This window comes from Protopterus annectens, chromosome 14.part0 (genome assembly GCF_019279795.1).
Source record: "Protopterus annectens isolate FY-2018-M chromosome 14.part0, PAN1.0, whole genome shotgun sequence".
Taxonomy (NCBI): domain Eukaryota; kingdom Metazoa; phylum Chordata; order Ceratodontiformes; family Protopteridae; genus Protopterus; species Protopterus annectens.
This window is the reverse complement of record NC_056748.1, coordinates 429,392,627-429,414,725: the sequence shown is the minus strand read 5'-3', so window position 1 is coordinate 429,414,725 and position 22,099 is coordinate 429,392,627. Positions and strand designations below refer to the sequence as shown.

Here is a 22,099-nt window from a genome sequence, read left to right as displayed (position 1 = left end):
AATGGCTTCAGTGACTACTGTCCTGTCATAAGACACTGGTTTCTTAAAGCAATTTCTTGGTCACCTAAGCTGAAAACACGCTAAACAATACCTCCTAATTTCGCTTTATTGTAACTTCAGCAGCTACAAGTTGCTAACTGGTCCAAATTTTGCAACACTAATAAATCTAAGGACATTTTTTCAATGATTTTATGCAGTTTACTTACTGACCTACAAATCAAAAAACCTTGAATGTTTCATTAACCCATGGAACACGATTACTTTTAATACCAACAGAGCTGAATTCAAAAAGCATAAGATGGCATGGGTGGAATGAAAAAAAAAAGATAATGGTACCTCAGATAAATAACAGACATAAATGTACCCCAAACAGTCAACCAGAATTTTTCACTAATGAAGCTACAGCTGCCTACTTTAGAATCACAAACTCCTTAATTAGGAAAGCCAAAAATGTACAGGCTGCAATGAAAACCTTCAGTATAAGCAAGTTTTTTCCCCAAGTCATATCCTAACAACTTTCACACACAAGATGTGTTCAAATTATACAAAACAGTGCAACTGCTTATGTCACACCAGACCCCATCTTCACATTGCAGCACCAGTCTCTTCCCTGTACCCCTTAAACAAGAGCACCTCACATACTCACCATTCTACTTTAAATCCAGAAAAGCTATGCAAATGGAAAAGTGTATACTCACAATTGATAACACATTCAGTCCTCATTTCCACTATCTGCCGGATAAAGTTGTCCGAGTTTTTACAAGTCCCTTGGCACGTATATTTAATTTGTCACTAACCACTGACATTTTTTCATCCAGTTTCAAGCATACACTTATTATACCCCTGGCCAGAGTCCCTAATCCAGTCAGCAACAGAATACAGACATATAACTAACTTTGCTTTCTCAAAAAAATTTAAAAAATATATGCTCAAATGTTTAAACATATTCAAAAATATATTAACAGACAACCATGGATTTCAGCCAGAATGTAACATGCAGACAGACACTTTTCTTTAATATCCCAAATCTACATGCTAGTATGGATAAAGGTCTGGTAACAGTGGCCATATTTCTACATCTGTTAAGGACCTTGGAAAAAACAGTCAACTACTGTTTTCCTGAAAAACTTGTTATACATTTTATCAAGAAGTGACTTCATGACTTAAAACTTATTTAAAAAACAGTAACAGTTTGATGTTCCAGGACCCATTAGTGTGAGTCCTAAAACAGAATGACAGACCAGAAATGCAGCCTTACGTATAGTAAGAATGAGATTATCATTTCTGAAAATATTCCCATTTTGCAAGGTATGATAAACTTAGAGTTGATAATGTATGGGTTTGGAAGGGGCGTGTCCCCACATCAGGTGGGTACAGAGGCAAGCCCCCTGCAAAAAAAAACAAAAAAAAAACAGCTTTAACGGAGATCAGCAATGTTTAGCATTCACTGTTTTCCTGCATTTGTGTACTTTTTTTCATATTTCCTGTACTGTTACTTATGATTCTTGGAATTACAATATGGAGCCTTACAAAATGCATCCGTCAGAATTCCCGAACACAGCATCTGCTTTTTATACAGCATATCTGTCTAAGGGTTGGACCTCATTGTTCAGTTCTAGGCCCTCTCATCTTCTCTCTGTCTCTGTGTAAACAGCCAACTTTGGAAAATACCCCATTTTAATATTATTATATATGCTGCTGCTGCTGAGATTCTTACCTCAGCACAGCTGCCTGCAATGCTTATAAAATGTTTTGCCTTAATGTGGAACTGGGCAATTACCAACAAACACTAGTAAATCTATGATGATGGATTTAGTACAGATAAAAAAAATATTTTTACTGCCTCGTGCTCATACTCTGCCATATACCAAACAACAAAGTTATCTAGAAATCTTTTAAGTGAGACTGTCTTTCCCTGATCCGTAGAAGTATTTTTTTTAAACTTTTGTCTTAAATGAAGATAAGTTATTTGAGGGAGAAATTTCATTCGATAGGCTGTTCCACACAGCAGGGGAACATTTAAAGCAAGATTTTTTTTCCTCAGGTTTCCCCATAAAGCTACTGAGAAAATGAGGATTATGATGTTTTAAACTAGATAAACTCATAAGAGACTAGGAAGAATACTTGTTGGCAAGGGGTGGATAAAGTCCTTCACTGACCATTTTGTGTGCGGGAATATGTGAGAGATAGCTAGCTCTATAGCTGAGTTTGGAAGACATTTAGCTCTTTGAATAGTAATACAGTTGTTTGCTATGTACTTAGCCAGATGTATAACTCTTAAGGTGTTATTTTCAGTTGCTGTGAAGTCTGAAACCCAAATGTATATCACTATTTAGTGATTTCATTCCTCATTGATTTGCCAGAAAACCAAAAATATTAAGAGGAACAGACCAAAAGTATCATACAAAAATATGGATATTCTGTGAAAATTTGGTTGAAAAGAATGCTAGGACCATTCTCCAGGGGCTCTTTTCTTCAAATTTATAGCTGCTGTGTGGAACAGCCCATCCAAGGAAATTTCTTCCTCAAATAATCTATATTCATTCAAGAGAAAAGTTACAAAAATACTTCTGTGGCACAAATTCATGTTTCACATTTAAAAGATGCGAGTTAATCTATGGCTTAATCTGACTGCAAAAGGTATGGAGGTGCGTTTGCTGTCATCTCCTGCTATCATTTCTTTGGACACTCCAAAGACAAAAATGCAAATAAAAAAAAAATACACGTCTCCCCTCCAGCTACTTCTACTGTTAAGGTTTAACTTCTTCCTTGACTTTTTAAAGCCCTTATGTGCTTATTGTCTTATTAATTTTATTCTCCCTCCTCTTCTACTCCATACAAAAAGGCCTCTCTTCTGAGGAACAGCTATCTTCAGAATAAGAATTTGGACCACTCTTCTCAAATTTATTCATCTATGGGTTTTGAGTCTGAAGTGGATGATACTTTTTCAAACCAATCTGAGGAGGAACTTTGTTATGATGGTACTGTCCATAAAATGATGCAGCAGTTTAACTGGGAAGGAAAACAAGTTTCTGAAATGCAGAAAAGCAAATCTTGTTGCACGTGGAAATTCCAAAACTTCCCCATCTTGGAGGCTTTGGAAGAGGGTCCATATTACGGCATCGAAAAGGCCATTAATCGAACGGCTTTAATATCAAAAATGCTGTTCATCAAGGTGTGTATTGCGTGATCATGGTACAGTGAAGATCGGAAAATTTGCCCTTTCCTCACCGTTGTGCGATCTCTGAGTTGTTATATATAATTAGTGGGGAGTGTGGAGGGCGCAGCCCCCCACAAGAGCGACTTCGATGAATGGCATTTTTGATTTTAAAGCCGTTTGATTAATGACATTTTTGATGCCATGATATAGACCCTTCGGAAGATACCATTTTATCTACATCTGTAACTCCAGAATTCCAGCCTCCTGCACCTAAGAAGTCAGATAGATTCTATGAAGTACCCAGCACCTACAAGTATTTGTACAAAAATCTTTCCTCTGACCCAGAAGTTATCTCTCTGGAATTGGTTGAGGCTTCTCAACTTCTTCCATTTAATGCCTTACCAAATAAAAGGTACAGGAGGCCCATATACAGGTTCCTAAAGAAATTTTACACTTCTGCCATCTTGTCTTTCCATCCCATTAATTACCAGACCCATTGGATTAGCTTTATGTTTTCTGTTTTTGACAATATGTCTAGATTAATGTCAAACTTACCTGACTGTGACACTAACATTTCTTTGTAAGATATGCTCCATTCTATCACATAGGTTGCAAGACATTCCATGAAGTATAATACTGCTGATACCTCGTCTAGGGCAGCTGCTACAGGATAAATCCTGAATGAGGTATTCCTAGCCTTGTCTCCAGTCTTTACCTGTTAAGGCCAAACTACTGGATGCTTCTTTAGTCAAGGATAAATTGTTTTGATGCTCTTCTGCTGAAATAATAAAAAAGCTACACTAAAGATTTTGCAAGGTTTTGAGCAGATTTCCATCACCATTCCTAAGTTCTAGAAGAATTACCCCTCCAAATCTGTGTGCCTTTTTTTTTTTTTTAACACAAAATGCAAAACTCTTAGCCAAAGGAAACATTCTTACAAAAAATGGCAGGAAATACCCAGGTCTGATTTCAAAGGATTCAAGCGTTTTTTTTCAGCCAAGGTACTCATTTCTATTTTCTCCCTCCTACCATCTCAGCCTAGTCCTTCTTTGCTTTTTAAGTGGACTCTCTCACTGCCTTCCCCTTTATAGAACAGTAACATCTGATACTTGGGTTTTGAATATCACAAATAATGTGCAGAGATTACAGTGGAATTCCCCACCTATACCTTCATGAATTCCTCATGTCCCTTCAAACTAATATCTTATCCTTCCAATTCTGCCCAACCTGCTCCTTCAAGAAATAATACAGACTGTTGCTTCCCATCAAAAGAGTTTCTATTCCACACTATTTCTTGCCTCAAGGAAATAATTAACATGAAGTCCAATACTGAAATTATCCACTCTGAACACTTATGTAAAAGTACCAGCATTCGCTATGCTAACTTCAAGCTCTCTTTCTTCTGATCTTTTCTCAAGCTCTTTTGGTTACTCTAGATTTATAGGATATCTAACTACATATCCCTTTTCATCCAGACCATAAAAGATTCTTAGGATTCTGTGCTTTAGGATGACAGTTTGAATATACTGCTTTGCTTTTTGAGCCTTCCATGGCACCAAGCGTTTTCACAAAGTCCCTAGCTCCTGTTATAGCCTTCTGCAGACTTCAAGTTATCTATATTTATGTATACTTAAATGACTTTCTCATTCAAGCCATTTCAGTTCAGAATATTCTCCAGGCCTTTCAATTCACAACCAACCTTTTTCTCCAGAGTTCACTCTGGGTTTCAAAGGAGATTAGATAAGCAGTTCACAAAGAAACAATTGGAGGACATATCTATGGCTCCCAAATGTGCAACAAAGTGTTTGCATAGATACTTTTATGTCCCAAGCAAACTTCAAAGAAACTAGATGGCAAATGTTGGAGAGGTAATGTGGAAGAAAGAGGTACCTGGAACTATATGTTCTTGGAGTGTAATGAGTTGGCAGACTTTAAAAATTAACAAATAAAAAAGCGATCTTTTGAGTAAGTTGCTGTAAACTGCAGTGAAGCCATACACAAAATTCAGCAGCTAACATGGCAGCACAAAGACACCCTCAACATAAAAAAATTTAAGTTCAGAGGTTAAAACGGTACATGATATTTAATGAAAAATAAGAAAAATAATTACAACAGGTGAGTGCTTTCACGGTTCCGAGACTGCTTCATCAGACCTAACACAGAAAAGATATTCAACTATTTATACAGATACAAAACAATCATGAGCCTATAATTAGGAACGTCACATTTAGTACATATTGAAAAATCATCATTGATCTAACTAAATATCAGTTAAGTACAGATAAATAAATTGGTAATTACAGTTTTTATGTGTAAGTTCATGATTCATAGGTTCATAGGTGTGTACGAGGTTAATAGCCCTGGAGCCTTTACAAGCCTTGCCCAAAAAAAATTTGCCCAAGCACCATGCCACCCGATGTTAGTTCACAGTGCCCATATCCAGTATGGCAACTGGAATGATCCGTGGGGTGAACTTTGTTACCCATCCACTAGTCAAGATTTCTCTTGAAGAGGGTCAGCGAGGTGCTGTGCTTGACATGAATGGGAAGCTTATTCCAGAGTATGGGCAGTCTTTGGGAGATTAACCTGTCCCTCCAGCATGTTGTGTTAATTGTGGTAACGAGGTTGTCTCTGGAGTATGTGGCGCAGGGGGATTGGGATTTCTTTAGGTGTAGCATTTCAAGTAGGGCTGGGGTGGACATGGCTTTGTAAGTCAAGCAGAGATCACCTCTAAGTAGATGATAAGAGACTGAGTACAGCTGAAGTTTCTTGAGTCTGTCCATGTAGGACATGTGTTTAAGATGTAGGATCCTTTTTGTGAGGTACTTTTGTGGCCTCTCCAGCTGTTGTAGGTGTCTGGTCAGGTACATGCCAAATGGGGGGTTATATTCTATGATTGGTCTAATGAGGGATGAGTAGAAAGTGATGGTGACCTCTTTCTTCCTGGATGCAAAACCTTTGATTATAAGATGTGCCACATAGAAAGACTTTCTGACCACAGTGGCAGTGTGGTGGTCGAAGGTGAGGTGGCTGCCGACCTGGGTGCCCAGATCTCTTATGGCCTCTTCAAAGTTCAGTGGGCTCCCATCAATGTGGTAATTCATGGGAATTGAGTTTTTTTCCAAAGGGCATGATAACACATTTTTTGGCGTTAAGCTTCAGGCCATGGTTCCAACACCAGTCATTGGTCTCAGAGGCACCCTTTTGAAGGATGTTTGCATCACTTGGGAAGTTGATAATGACTCCTAGCTTACAGTCATCAGCGAACTGGATCAGCCAGAGTCCTTCTGTGTTGGCCTGGACTTCCGAGAAGTAGATGCCAAACAGGAGAGGGCCCAGGACCGAGCCCAGTGGGACTACACTCGTGATTTATTGACAGTACGACTTGGAATCCACAACTTTCACTCTGTGGGTCCTGTCTTTGAGCGAGTTTGCAACCCACCTAGTGATGTAAGGATTGATGCCTAGTTTGGTGAGTTTATCAATGATACCGGAGTGGAGAATGGTATCAAAGGCCTTGGCCAGGTCGAGGTAGGTTGTATGCACTGTCTTACCCTCATCCACAGCCTTGGTGACTGCCTCAAAGAAGTCAACCAGGTACAGCAGGCAGGATCTCCCTTTGACAAAGCCAAGCTGTGTGGGGTCAAGAGTTTGGAGACTGCCTATATCTTTAAGCAGGTCCATGATGCATTCCATAGCTTTGCATACCAGACTCATCAGGCTAATGGGGCGATAGTTCCCAGGGTCTGTAGTTGTTCCTCCTTTATGGAGCGGGATGACTGTAGCAGTGCGCCATTTGTTAGGGACATAGCCTGAGGTAAGGCTGTGATTGAAAAGGGCACACAGATGTGGTGCCAGTTTGTTTTGTAGCTCATGTTGGATGCACCCAGGGATAGTATCAGGTCCCATGGATGCTGTATTCTTGGCTTTGGACAATGCAGCTTGTACCTGGGCTGCAGAAATGGTGGTTACCAGGCTTTCTTCTGGTATTGTGATAGGGCCCTTCGGGGGGGGTAAAGTTGGCACTGAATCGGTTGGCCACTATGTTGGCTATATCTGTTGGCTCAGTATAAGAAGTGCCATTGTACAATAACTCAGTGTAAATCTGGGTATTGCCTTTGAGGTTTTTGATATAGCTATAAAAGGCTCTGTGGTTGTTTTTGGTGTCAGCCGCAATTCTACCTTCATAGCTGGCTTTAAAATATTTGATAAGGGATCTCATCTTTTTGTTGAGACTTATAAGGGAGGTTTTCCAGTCTTGTGACTTCATTTTTTTCTGCAACAGTTTCTTCCCTCTGTTGTAGAATTTATTGATGGCTGAGGACCACCAGATTGGCTTCCATTTTTTGGAGGAGAGCATCTTAGTTCTATTTTGTATGGCAAGATCCATGCATTTGTGTACATGCTCATACAGTGCATTGGTTTATGATTCAGCAGTCATGCAGCTATTTTCCAGTGGCATGTGTGCCGAGAAGTTAATCACCTCTGTTTTTAGTAGCCCAAAGTTGATTTTAAAGAAGTTTTTCAGGGTGGTCATCTTAGCAGGGGATGTAGGTGAGATGGAGATTTCCATGGTGATCAGTTTGGGGTCAGATTTAACCAGGGAGGAATTGACTATAGGTGGAGCATCTCCCATGTTGGGGATAACCAGATTGATGTTGCTTCCTCTAGTGGGGGTCAGAATGAGCTGGTCCAGGGGATTGAAATTGATAAATTCCAGAAAGTATTGGACCTGTACATTGGTACTTGAATAGTTTTCCCAGTTGATGGAAGGGTAGTTGAAGTCACCCAGTATTTTAGTATTGGGTTGGACCTTGATAGATTCCAGGGTGCTTAGGAAGTTGGAGTGAGAGTCTGGGGACATGTTTGGGGTTCTGTAGCAGGCTATGACTTGTATCAGCATCTTACCCAGTGTTCGCTGTACCTGAAGTATCTCAGATGCATTATGCTGGGCTACCAGTCTAGAGGTGTGTGTATCCTTTAAGAATATGAAGACATCACCATCTTTGGAGCTTGTACTGCGGTAGCGTTGTCGCCTCACAGTTAGACGTTGCTCATTCGATTCTCAGTTAGAGCGTCTTCTGTGGCGACATGCATGAATGGGCGTTCCTTCATTGAAGGTTGTGCGTTAGGCCTGGCAAGCCAGCACGTCAAAATCTACTGCCAATCATTAGCGGACCGGAGTTCCGCTGTGGTGACCCCCTAACCGGGAAAAGCCGAAAGAAACAAACAAACCATCTTTGGAGCTTCCGGTCCATATTCTGGAGCTGAAAGGTATGGAATGAGTTGTGGCCTGGGAGAGCAGGGGTGCTTTCTGCCTCTTAAACCAGGTCTCTGTTACAGCACAGATGTCGACATTCTCCATTTTGAGTGAGTGCATCTTGAGATTTAGACTTTTGGCATTGAGCAGCATGACCCTCAGATTGCATTTGTTTGTAGCTGTTACGGTGGAATTTTGATCTTTGGAACACTGCCTAAAAAAGGCACTATAGGGGTGGCTTCCATATCAGAAATCTATGGAGATAAAACCTATCCAATAATTACTTACATGTATTAAGTGTGAAGACATTCTACTGTTAGCAATCCAAAAAAAAAATAATAATCCTCTGAACAGTTGCAAGCAAATTAAACATCATTTAACAAAAGAAAAAATATGTAGTCATACATCTTACATACAATGTTATGTAGCAAAATGAGCACAGCTTATAATTAAAGGGGAAGAGACATAACAAATCGCTAGACATCCTGTAACCAATATTTTATAAACATGATAGAATACAGCAAGTCCTCAGTAGACTAGTACATGTACAATGGCATACTTAGAATAAATAATTAAAGGATAATATATTAATAGGTCAAACATTATTCAACTCTATACAAAAACTAACAGAAAAATACTAAAAACTCTCTTACTGATATAAAACCCTAAATAAAAACTCTGTAGAAGTATGCGACTCAGAACAGAAAACAACTATATACATTTTTAAAAACATACTTAAATAATACCAGTATCTGAAAAGTATGCGACTCAGCACAAAAAGACAACTATATGTATTTTTAAAAATATATGTAATATTTATTTATTTATAACAGTTGGTGACTGGGGAGGTCCAATAGGCCCGAGAGCCCGTTTTCAGTGGAGGCCCGGGGAGAAAAGCTCCATAGTACAGTGTTACATCCCAATGAAAATACAAATAAAAATACAAAAATACAAAAACTTAAAATACAAAGAAAAAACTTTTTTTTTTTTCCAGTCAAAATAGGTGGAAATTCCACAGACATCTGGTAAAAGAATTCAATATTGAGGTCATTCATAGTTAAGTAACTAGGATGTAAAAATGAGTATTCTCCTGGAGGATGAGTGACATTAAGTATAAGGTCGGGAGTAAATATATTTGATGCATTAATAATGAAGGATGAAGGGGGAAATTAGTAAGGTATGAAGTTTAGCCGGGAGAGAAGGAAGCTCAGAGCTTGGGAGGAAAAGAATGAAGAGTGCAGTTACATTTTCTTTGAGTTAGTAGGTAGCAATGGAGTTGTGTTTTGAAGGAGTGTAGGTTGTTGCATGTCCTCAGAGTAGAGGGCAGGGCATTCCATTTTTTTGCTAGGGAAAAGGAGAGTAGAAGTTGACCAGCTGGGCGCTTGGGTTTGTGGATGGAAATAAGTTTTGGTAAGAAGATCTAAGTGGTCTGGGGGGGATATATGGTTGAAGAATATTGGATAGTGTGGGGCAGCTTGTAGGTTGGAATAGTAGTTTGTGGGCAGAGGCAATTTGGAGGTAATCTAGTTGATTAGGGAGTTCAAGCCAATTTAAAGTTTGTAAGGAGGTGCAGTGATGAGAGCGGGAATTTGCCTTGGTGGCGAATTTGGAGATTTTATTGTAGCATACTTCCAGTTTAGAGGTTAGGGTGGAAGATAGATTAATAAGCAGAGGAGCCCCATATAGAAGAGATGGGAGGAGATATGTAGTGGCCAATGTCTGTCTAGTAGAGGGGGAGAGGAATTGATTGTTTCTGTACAATAGGCCAAGTTTTATGTGGGTTTTCTGGATGTTAAGATGGATGTGTGTATTGAATTTTAAGTGTTCATTGATGATCCCTAGGAGTTTGGCGGAGGGAACGATGTCAATGATGGAGTTGTTTAGGCTAGTAATTTTAAATGAGTTTTTTTCTGTGGGGGTGGGGGTGGATTTGGAGTGAGTAAATAGAAAAATCTTAGTTTTGTTAGCGTTGAGAGGTGGTTTTGGTGCATCCATTTTTCAGTGGTTAAGAAGGCAGTTTGAGTTAGAGACTTGAGATCTGTAAGGTTGGAGGCATAGCAGATCAAAGTTGAGTCGTCTGCATATTGGACAATTCTGGTATTGGGAATGGCTTTATGGAAATCGTTAATGAAGATGTTAAATAGCAGAGGGCCAAATATGGACCCTTGGGGAACTCCTTTGGGGGTAGGAAGGAAGCTGGAGGAGGCTTGTCCCCATTTCATGGCTTGGGACCTGTGTGAGAGGTAGCTGGAAAACCAGGATAGAGTTTTTGGGGAGATGTTGAGGTTAGATAGATGATTTAGTAGATGAGAGTGGGAGATGGTATTGAAAGCTTTAGATAAGTCTAATAGAACAGATGATACTAAGTTGCCTGAGTCACGAGCTGAATTGACAGAGTGTAAAAAGGAGAGAAGGGCTGTGTTAGGTATTATGTCCGAGGTGGAAGCCGTGTTGGGTAGGAGAGAGCAGCTGGTGTTTGGTAAGGAATGGCATGAGCTGCAGGTGAATGCATTTTTCAAGAATTTTGGAGATGGGTGAGAAGATGGCTATGGGGCAGAAGTTGGAGAAGCTACAGTTTTTGCCACCTTTATGGAGTGGAAGAATAAAATCAGAGCGCCATAGTTTGGGTACATAGGACTCGAGCATTGATCTATTTATCAGGATGCTGGTAGGGAGTGCAATACTGTCAGAGGCTGTTTTTAAGAAGGAGGAGGGGATGTTGTCAGGGGCAAGGTTTGAGTTTGGAGAGAAGTTTTTTTATAAGGAAGGTAGACACAGGTTTAAGTTCAAAGATAGGAGTTGAAGGAGTCGATGCATAGGAAACTTGGGCAGAGGGGGGTGGGGAAATGTTGTTGGGGAAGGTTTTGGTTAGTTCAGCAGTAGAAGAGGTGAAGAAGGTATTGAATAGTTTGGCAATGTCTTGGTCAGATTTGCTAGTGTCAGGGCAAGGGTTGTTAGTTGTACCAGACTTAAGGAGAGAGTTAATGGAATTCCAGAATTGTTTAGTGTTTTTTTGCATGATTTATTTGTAGATGGGTGTAGTAGGACTTTTTAGCTATTATGACTTGCTTTTTGGCTAGGTTTCGTAGCTGTTTGTATTTAAGTAGGAATTCAGGTTGTTTATGATGTAGATAACTTTTCCAGGATTTATCTCTTTGTTGCATGATTTTTTTTGTTTCTTTAGTTAGCCAAGGAGCAGTCTTGGCTTTTACCCTCTTTGTTCGTATTGGAGCTAGGGAGTTTAGGACAGTAAGGAATTTGGAGTTGAAGAAATCAATGGCTTCGTCTAGGGGTAGGGTTTTTAGTGGGTTCCAGTTGGTGTTTTTGAGGGAGTCCGAGAAGGTGGAAGGGTTAAAGTTAGTTAAATTGCGTGTATATAAGAGTTTGTGGGAGAAAGAGGAAGTGGTTCTGTGGGTGAAGGCAGGGAGGTGGTCTCCTACTGGGTCGGGGGTGACACCAGATGTAGTGGTTCTGTTAGGGTGAGACACCAGGATCCAGTCTAGGATGGAGCCTGTGAGGTTAGTTTTGTTGGGCCTGGTGGTAGAATTAATAAGCTGAGTATAGTTGAAGAGATTGATAGATATGGTGGGATTATGGTTACTGATTTTTTGCCAGTCAATATTTACATCTCCCATTATATAGGTTTCATAGTTAATGTTTGAGGAGGTCCAAGAGAGGATATCTTCCAAGGTTTTGGTGTTGTTACCAGGAAGAATGTAAAGGGAGATGATGCAGATACTTTTATGGTCATTTAATTTTAGAATGCCAGATACTAAGTCAGTGTTATTAAAGGAAGGGATAGGATTTGGGAAGGGAGTGATGGATAAGTGATTGGAGTAGATTAGTGCTACACCACCACCTCTTTTATTTAGGTGGTCAGATTGGATAGAATGAAAGCCGGGGGTAAGGAATTCGGTGTCAGTTATGTGTGGTTTTAACCAGGTTTCTGAGATGGCTAATATGTCAGGAGAATTATGGTTAAGCCAGGCATGAAAGAGGGTAATTTTATTAGCTAAAATTTGGGCGTTGATGGTGAGGAATTTGAGGTATTTACAGTTTGGTTTGTTGTTGGAGCTAAGGTTATTTGTTTGTGAAATGTTTGGTCCAGGGTTGGGATGAATGTCGCCTGCTAAGTTGAGGTAGGAGAGAAGGTGAGTAAGTTTGTTAGGAGTGTGTTTGGTTAGGAATGGATGGAAGGTGGTGGGTTTAGGTTTGTAGTATTTGGTGGGGATTTGGAAGAGTTTTAATGTTGAGAGCAAGATAGGGTGAAAGGGAGTTAAAGAAGGAGAGATATTGTGGAAATGATGAGTAGGGTAGGGAGGTGGTGGTTGATGTGGAGGGTTTAGGTAAAAGTTGGTACAGGAGGTGGTATGGTAGAGAGGGAGAAGAATGAGGAGTAGGAGTATTGTAGGGGCAGGGATTGTAGTAGGAAAATAGAGCATCTTAGAAAGTAGTTTGATTAGAGGTGTGAAAGAGTTTGTGGTTAGAGTTAGGTAAGGTTGGTAGGTGGGGAGGAGAATTGATTAATGAGGTGTGGTTGCTGGAGGGGAGGGGGAGGTGGTTCTGGAGGAGAATGGAAGGAGTATATTTGTGAGGGGATTGGGTGATGTGAGAGGGAGGGAGTATGGGATGGCAATAAATGTAGGACCACTGGGGGCATGTGGGAATTGGGGGCAGGGTAGGGGAGCGGAGTGAGATGGAGCAACAGGCCAGAAGAGTCCAGCTGAAAAAGTATCAGCCACTGCAGGTTGGAGCAGAGGTGAGTAGGTAGAGGTACAGTAAGATTGGGTGGAAAAACGAGTAGAGTTTGAGCAGCACTCGAAAAATATAAGGTAGGGAATGTGGAGTAGAGTTATGGGAGGTTTGGCTTTTGAAGTATTTAGAGGAAAAGTTGTTAATAAAATTGATAGAGTAGGAGCAGGCAGAAGGCGGGATGGTGCTAACACCTAGTGGAGAAAGGAGAAATGACAGGCAGAGGGGGATGGGGAGTAGGATAGAGCAAAAGGACAAGACTCTAAGGTGAAGGAAAAAATAGACAGTAAACGGAGATAAAGGGTAAGTCTTCAAAGGGGTACAGAAAAGGATAGGAGGACGGAGGTCACTAAATACCAGTGAGAGGGGAGTTGTTGTGGACTGCAGTAGGCTGCTGAATCGCACACACTGAGGGACCAGTTTACAAAATATAGAAGTTTAGATGTTTGAGTTAGGTAGAAGGCTACATACATGTACTGAAAAACAGTTTAGGGGTTCCACTCAGAGGTTTGTTTGAGGTAAGCCCAGACTATTGGGTAGAGAAAGTCCAGGTAAGTCGACTGAGCTTTTGCAGGAGGTAGTCCGTATGTTCGGCAGGTAGAGCAGGACCATTCAAGAGTGGAGTACTGTAAAGAGAGAGGGAAAACAAACAAGCGTAAGTATTAGGGGGGAGAGAGGAAGAGGCCAAAGTGAGAAGTAGGGAGAGAAGGAAGAGGAGGAATGTAGGAATAGACAGTAGGAGTTAGTGCAGAAGTAGAGGGATTTAGAGGGAAGTATTGAAGATGATGTGGATTTATCTAGAAGAAGAGTATGTTTGACGGAGAGTTAGGAAAAAAAATGGAAGGTAAAGATGAAGCAAGAGAGAGCAGGGAGATAATGTAGCAAAGAAAGAACCTTATGTATGCCACTATCATCCAGTACAAATCAGAGTCAAATAACAGTTATGCAGTTCAGCAGAAAAAATGCAGTAGTAATAATGCAGTTATCAGTGTCAGGCAAACAGATACGTTTGAAGCAAAATTATAAACGCATTGTACTTCTACAGATATGCAAGATAATGGCTAGGCACTTTACATATGAGGTATATTTATATATTTATACTATCAAAGCAAGGAGAATCATGCATTGAAGAAGAACAAACATTTGTTAGGGAGTTAGAGGGAAAAAATTCCTGGCAAGTTTTATATATATATATATATATCCCTGGCAAGTTTTAAATATATTTATTCTATCAAAGCAGGGAGAATCATGCACTAGAGAAGAACAAACATTTGTTTAGGGAGTTAAAGAGAGAAAAAATCCATGGCAACCAGTCAGGCTTGTGGCTTAATAGTGGCTAGGCATTATGTGAATACAGCTATTTAATAAGAGGCTAGGTAAGTAATATATTAGTAACTGAGGAGAATAATTAACTAAGAAATGGGGAGAATAGGTATTGTGTAAATTAACTAAGTAACAAAAGGACTAGCTGTTCGTTAGAACCAAGAGAACTAAGTAATATTCAGCTGTTTAAAAGGAGGATAGGTAATGGAATTTAGTGGCTAATTGGGGAGAAAAAGGTATTGTGTAATTATTTACAAAGTAACATATGGGCAGGAATTGGAGTCAGTGGCGACAAATAAAACTGAAATTGAAATGTGGAAGCTCCTGCAGCAGTCGCAGATCTCGCAGACCCCTTAGGAACTAATAGTCTAAGCGTTTGAGTCTGTGGCGAAAAGAGGTAAAATATACAAATTCAGAAGCTTCTGCTACGCACACTGAGCTTGCCGATCCCTTAGGCACTAAACAGCCGAGTTTGTGGCCGAGTAACAAATAGAACTTAAAGTGTATGAGCTCCTGCAGCATTCGCAGAGCTCGCAGACAAATAATAATTAAAGTGTAGGAGCTCCTGCAACATCCGCAGAGGTCACAGACCCCTTAGGCACATAACTAAGAAGTAAACATACAAATTCGAAGCTCCTGCTTCACTCACTGAGCTCGCAGACCCCTTAGGCACTAATAGCCATGTTTATGGCAGACATTACAATGGAAATTTAGGTGTACAGGCTCCTGCAGCATTCGCAGAGCTCGCAGACCCCCTAGGCATTAAGCTTTGCAGATTCCTTAGGCACTAACAGCTTAAGTGTCTGTGTCTGAGGGGAAAATAAAATTAATCTTTGCAATTTAGAGGCCCCTGCATCACTCATATATTGGTCGCTGATAAGTAAAAGATTAAGGCACTAAATTAAGGAAGAGCGGTCACTCCTAAACGCTGAGGGATAAGTCAATGTTCCCAAACAACAGCTACAACGTAGTAGAAAGCCGGGCGGGGGTAAATAAACAGCACCCGTTTATCCCAGTAGAGCTTGGTACAAGCACAGAAAGCAGTAAATGTATTTAAAATAGGCAATTAATAAACTAGTAGTTAAATCCTTATCTACAGCATCAGAGCGTTTGCACAAATAAACACATAAACACATTTAGCTAAAGCAATTTACGTATCATTTTCTAAAGCAAAGCATGTGTTCAGAGTAAAACGCTTTTAGATAAGCATTAGGCAACAATTAGTTGGAAAACTAATAAAGAATACATTTATAAAGTATCGGAGTATCTGTACAAAATAAACACATTTAATTAGCAATGTTCGGAACGCATTTAACAGGCATTAGGCAGACTGGCAGATAAAACCCAAAAACATTACAAACAACAGAGCAGAAAATTAACAGTTTCTTTCTACACAAAATGAAACCTACCAAGGGGGTGAGTGAAGCAGCAGCACTACCGCGTAGGCAGCCCAGTAGGGGGAGTGAGGTGGTGTATCCTAACCAGGAGTACAAGAAAAGAGGCGCCAAAAAGGTAGTGGCATCTAGAAGTAAACTCTGGGGAGGTGGGAAGCAGAGGGGGAGGGGATAAATGAGGTAGAAGGGGCGTGCTGGGAGTTTGTTAGGGGGGAGAGATGGGGAGGGAAGGATCAAGGAGGAGTGGAGCAACAGGGCAGAAGAGTCCAACTGAAAAAGTATCAGCCACTGCAGGTTGGAGCAGAGGTGAGTAGGTAGAGGTACAGTAAGACTGGGTGGAAAAATGAGTAGAGTTTGAGCGGCACTCGCAAAATATAAGGTAGGGAAGGTGGAGTACAGTTATGGGAGGTTTGGCTTTTGAAGTATTTAGAGGAAAAGTTAATAAAATTGATAAGAGTAGTAGTAGGCAGAAGGTGGGATGGTGCTGACACCTAGTGGAGAAAGGAGAAATGACAGGCAGAGGGGATGGGGAGTAGGATAGAGCAAAAGGACAAGACTCTAAGTTGAAGGAAAAAATAGACAGTAATCGGAGATAAAGGGTAAGTCTTCAAAGGGGTACAGAAAAGGATAGGAGGACGAAGGTCACTAAATACCAGTGAGAGGGGAGTTGTTGTGGACTGCGGTAGACTGCTGAGTCACACACACTGAGGGACCAGTTTACAAAATATAGAAGTTTAGATGTTTGAGTTAGGTAGAAGGCTACATACATGTACTGAAAAATAGTTTAGGGGTTCCACACTGAGGTTCTGTTTCAGGTAAGCCCAGACTATTGGGTAGAGAAAGTCCAGGTAAGTCGACTTAGCTTTTGCAGGAGGTAGTCCGTATGTTCGGCAGGTAGAGCAGGACCATTCAAGAGTGGAGTAATGTACTGAAAAACAGTTTAGAGGTTCCACACAGAGGTTCTGCTTCAGGTAAGCCCAGACTATTGGGTAGAGAAAGTCCAGGTAAGTCGACTGAGCTTTTGCAGGAGGTAGTCTGTATGTTCGGGAGGTAGAGCAGGACCATTCAAGAGTGGAGTACAAGGGGGGTGAGTGACGCAGCAGCACTACAGCGTAGGCAGCCCAGTAGGGGGGAGTGAGGTGGTGTAGCCTAACCAGGAGTACAAGAAAAGAGTACCAGGGACTAATGGGTAAGTGGTTGTTTCTTTAAAGTAGGTTTCAAAGAGAAGCCCATTAATCACAGGTAGCTTGTGTGATTTAAGTTCTAAGATCCAATCCTGCTCAAAATAACTTTTTTACTTTTGTAGAGAAACACTACAAAAAAGTCTTGGGTGGCGATGGAGCCAGTAGCCCCTGTTTTTGCTAACATCATCATGTCATGGTGGGAACAGGAATACTTTAAACCTCACCAACTGTATCAGAAGATGGCTTTCTATAAGATAATTATTAATGACCTGTTTATCATGTGGAAAGTGTCTGAAGATGAATTCAGTGAACTACTTGAATGGTTTAATTCGAGCACCCCTTTTTTTGCAGTTTACTAGTAGTGATTTTGGAATGTCCATTAATTTCTTGGACATCAATTTGACTTTCGATGTATGTGATGGTTGAATTGAGAGTAATATCTACAGGAAGGAAACCTTTGTGAACAACTATTTACATAGACACTGTCAGCACCCACATCATATGAAGAAGGGAGTGGTGAAGGGACAGTTCATATGGCTCAGAAGATTAACGAGCAATGAGGAAGAAATGGAAACATTAAAGCATTTCTTCATGGCCAGGGGCTATGATTCTGATTGGCTAGACCACCATCATTGGTGAAACTCATTTCTTACGGACTGGGAAAGCTAAACCAGTCCTTGGCAAGGACCAGAACAGTTGTTCATTGGCCATTGAGGAGATACACACCCCCATACTAGTCTTCCGATTGGCTGTAGGGGTGCCTTTCCACTCCCCCTCACCATTGACATGACTATCATCAGAGATATCCTCCAGAATAATTGGAAAATAATTTTAGGCAATGGGGATGTTGCATCAATTTTAGGAGAACACACAGTTTTCACCTACAAAAGGATGAATTTTATCAGATCCAGTCTAGAAAAACAGATTGGACTGAAAAGAATCAGAGAGGGTACCTTTGGGACTTTTAAATGCGGCAAATGCAAGCAATGCCGCTTCGTCTCTAATACGATAAATGTTTTCATTAGTTATTTAAATATGAATATTTCTGCATACCAAAGGTACCATTGTGGTTTGAAGGGGGTTGTTTACTTAGCTCACTGTGCACCATGCACCTACGTTTATGTTGGAAAGACTATTAGGAAGATGTCTGATAGAATTTATGAACATTCATTAGCAAGAAGAAAAGGGGACACTAGTAATGCCCTAGCGAGACATGCTTTGCATTGTGATTATTATAGAAAATTCCAATTCTTTGTGCCAGATTCTGTTTACATAAGTAACTTCTCTGTCAACTATAACATTCTTTTAGAATGCTGAGAGTCAGAATAGCAAATCAGTCTGAATTTGGATAAATATCTTGTTTTAAATTAAACTATCGACATAAAATGCTTTTTACTAGCACAAAGAATTTAAATGTGATTCTGGAAAACTACAAGTTTGTTTTACATTCACTGGTTTGATTTGTTACTTTGATTTGTATTGGCATGTCACTTTAAAAGCTGGGGAAAAGGGAATTGAATGTTTTTATCATGTGATCTGTTCGTCACCATTTTAACCTGATATGTGTTGCATCACATTTATCTGATGAAGCTCTTAGTGTATGAATAAAGAATGAAAGCACTCATTTTAAGAACACATCATGGTGACTCCCTAAGTTTGCTGAGTAGAATGTGTTTCTAGTATTACCATTTGGGCTGTTCCCTTATTCCCTGTTAATTAGTCTCCTCTCCTCAAGTTCCAGCTATAACTGAACAGTTGATAATTTGGGATTTATGGATCAGAAAATGGGTGTGGGAATGTCAGAGGACTCATACAGTGACAGTGGGAGGAGTGACTCACTGGATGAAGGTAAGAGCAAAACATGTAAGCAAAGCAAAGTCTCACAGTTTGGGTAATGTAGTGCTGCATGCTTGTAACATGAAATATAAATGCTATACCATTGTACTGTGGCATCATTTGGTAAAAAGATTAAAAAAATGCTGACTCTTAAATCTCAGGTCTGTTTTTAATGAACTAGACAAAGCAACAAGTTCTAGTGCATTTGATCCTTTACTTTTCTTTTCTGTATTTAGGGAAGTCCTACTCAAAGACATTGCTGCAAGGAGCAATACCTTTGTTGCCTAATGAAGTGTGCAAGTCCCGATACAAAGACAAGTTCACAAGCCGTATGATCTGTGCTGGAAATCTGTCAGAGCATACGCGAGTTGACAGTTGCCAGGGAGACAGTGGAGGCCCCCTTGTGTGCCAGAAAATAAAGGGACACTGGACAATACATGGAGTCACATCATGGGGTTATGGGTGCGGGAGAAGGGACTCACCGGGTGTTTACACTAAAGTTAGTAAGTTTGTTTCATGGATTAAGAAAGTAACAAAGCTGAAATAAATATACAGACCATAACAGAAACATTTGGCTGTAATACAACAGTTGTTTTGAGGTCTTTAAAAAATACTCTTCAGCTGCAGTTTGGTGGCAGTGCTGTAAAAATGTTTGCAGGATGGTATTTCAGTAGCTTGCAAATTGCCTGCTAGTAAGTGGTGGACTTACTTTGGTTTAGGATTAAACTGCACTTCTGTTTATAATGTGATATGTCACTGCCACATTGGCTTTCCACTGCTCACTACTAATTCATTTTGAGATGCTGATATTCAGCAGTAGCTCTGTATCCCTTCAGGCTGCATATTCAGATGTAGAATTTGGTAGTTGAAGAATAATTGTTACAAACACATCATTTTAAAGATGCATTAGGTGCTGAAAAGTGAAACTATGAATGTCCTGTCAATAGTTTAGGTGCACAACTGTGATATAATCTAGCACACCACAGTATGAATGAGCATTCGCATTGATTAATGTGAGAAAACAAACCATTAAAGGCCCAGTTTCAGCAAACTGCAATTGGTTGGATAACTTAGACCACTGTTGCAGTACTCTTTAACATCTGTGACTTTCTCCACAAAAGTCCTATCTGTTCAACCAGCCTTCTAAATGTTAGGATCGTTACTGTGTGAGTCACACATCCACTGTAGGCATGCATCAATGTGCTGGTATACGAGTCACATATGTCTTCATTATTTTCAGAGCTTTATCGCTCTGATAAAGAATAATTATCTCACTTTAACAACTTCCTGAGGCAAGAGCAGAACCCTAAGCTACAAATAGGCATGGTGAATTTTGAGATCACAGGAAGTTTTAGGGTGAGGAAAAGAAAAAATCTAGTGAACACCCTACCCCAGCCACAAAGTAAAACTTGAAATGTATACCCTAATAGGGGGTGGAGGGTTTAGGTGGTGCAAAAATGATTAATTTGAATATCTACTGTTATATTAAGTTACCAACACAGTTTTACTATGTTCTTCATTAGATCCCTGTTGCAGTATTCTTAACATCTGGCAGCTTGATCAGATTGTGTAGAGGAAGGGGACACTCTCTATTTAGGTTGCCTTGAAGGACAGCCATAGCAAATACAGTTGTTGCTCTAGACTGAACATCCAGTTTATAATGTTAAGTGAAGTTGTGGACTGAGGACCAAGTGTCTGTTTCAGCAATGGTTTTAGAGTCAACTCCTTCCAAGAAAGCCTCTGAAGTAGCAACTGCTCTAGTAGAGTGGGTTTTAATTAGTCCTGTGAGCTGCATGCCATAATCTGTACAACAGAAGATAATTATTTGGAAATAGGCTTACCAGTATCTAAACAAACTATTTTACTTCCAGCAAAGGACACAAACAATTTGTCAAATTTTCTTCAGGTCTTTTGTATTTTTTAAGTAAAAGTTACGAACATCTGATGAACAAAGATTTATTTTTTTGTTGTTTTGACTGTTTGGAAAGAAAGCGGGTAGCTGAATAGTCGAATGAATTTAGAAATTGCTTTAGACATGAAAGAAGGAATGGTTGATTTTGAAGGCCAAATAAATCACTATGAAAAAACAAAAAAGGAGGAAGGCACAAAACAGCCTTTAACTCAAACTCTTATAACAAGGCAGTTTTCAGGTCAAATAGTTTCAAGGAAAATTACCAACAGACTAAAAAGAAGGAAGAGTTAGCTTTTTAATACAAGTTCAAGTCCCAAGAATGGGCCACTCTTTTCATTAAAGGTTTAAACAGTTTGACATGATTAGAGTTAGATAAACGAGGTCCAGTGGCAAACAACAAGCAGAAATAGCTTAAAAACACCCCTTTAAAACAGTGTACATCATTGATATTGATGGAATAAGACTAGAGGTACTGTACAAGGGTCCTGTCTTCTATTCTGACAACAGATCAACAGATAGAAAACCTTTTCCACATGGATAGTTAAGACTTTCTGGTGTTACGTTTTCAAGTTTCTCTAAAATTCTGCAGCATGTCCTATGAGAACTGGTGCCTAAAGGAGATTAAAGTCCTATCTGTCATACTGCGAGCTTCATGGTCTGTAGTTTGGGATCCATCAGTGACTCCTTATCTTGAGTTAGTAAATCCAAAAAAAGAAGAATCTGGTAACAACCACCAACCAATTCCTTGAGGAGAGAGAACCAGTGTTGTCTTGGTCAAAAGGAAGTCAGGCAGCAGTATCCTTGGATTATCCCTTCTTATCTTGTGAAGCACTTTGGTAATCACAGGAAAGGTATATAGAAACGTCCCCTTCCAGGTTAATCAGAAAGTTTATTTTACCATTTCTTGTTTGCAAGGAGTTCTAGAGCAAAATAGACCGAGTTGTCCATTTACATTGATGCAAAGTCTATTTGAGGAACTGATGGGTGAGCTGAAGGAAGGACATCCATTTATGTAGGTCTGTAGACCTGCTTAAAGACTGCCATTGTGTTCAGATAGTAGGGAATGTAGACTGCTTGTTGAAAGGCCACTTCCCAAGATGCCATGGCTAATCTGCAAAGGGGGTTAAAACTTTGACCCACCTTATTTATGCACCACATAACTGTGGTATTGTCTGTCACAGCTTGTAGAGTACCTGTTGTCCAAAGTTGAAGAGCTTTGAAACCACTCATTAGGACCATTTTCTCCTTAATGTCCAAGAGGCTCCATATACACTGAAC

At 40.0% G+C, this 22,099-nt stretch overlaps 1 protein-coding gene across 1 annotated transcript in view; it reads left to right on the top strand.

Moving 5' to 3' along the window:
* LOC122788668 (neurotrypsin-like) overlaps nt 1–19,456 on the top strand; it is a 557,316-nt gene extending 537,860 nt beyond the window's left edge. The window contains exon 12 of the mRNA XM_044055564.1: nt 19,146–19,456. Within this exon, the coding sequence (XP_043911499.1) occupies nt 19,146–19,456 (311 nt within the window). The remainder of the gene's footprint in view (nt 1–19,145) is intronic.
* The last annotated feature ends 2,643 nt before the right edge of the window (nt 19,457–22,099 follow it).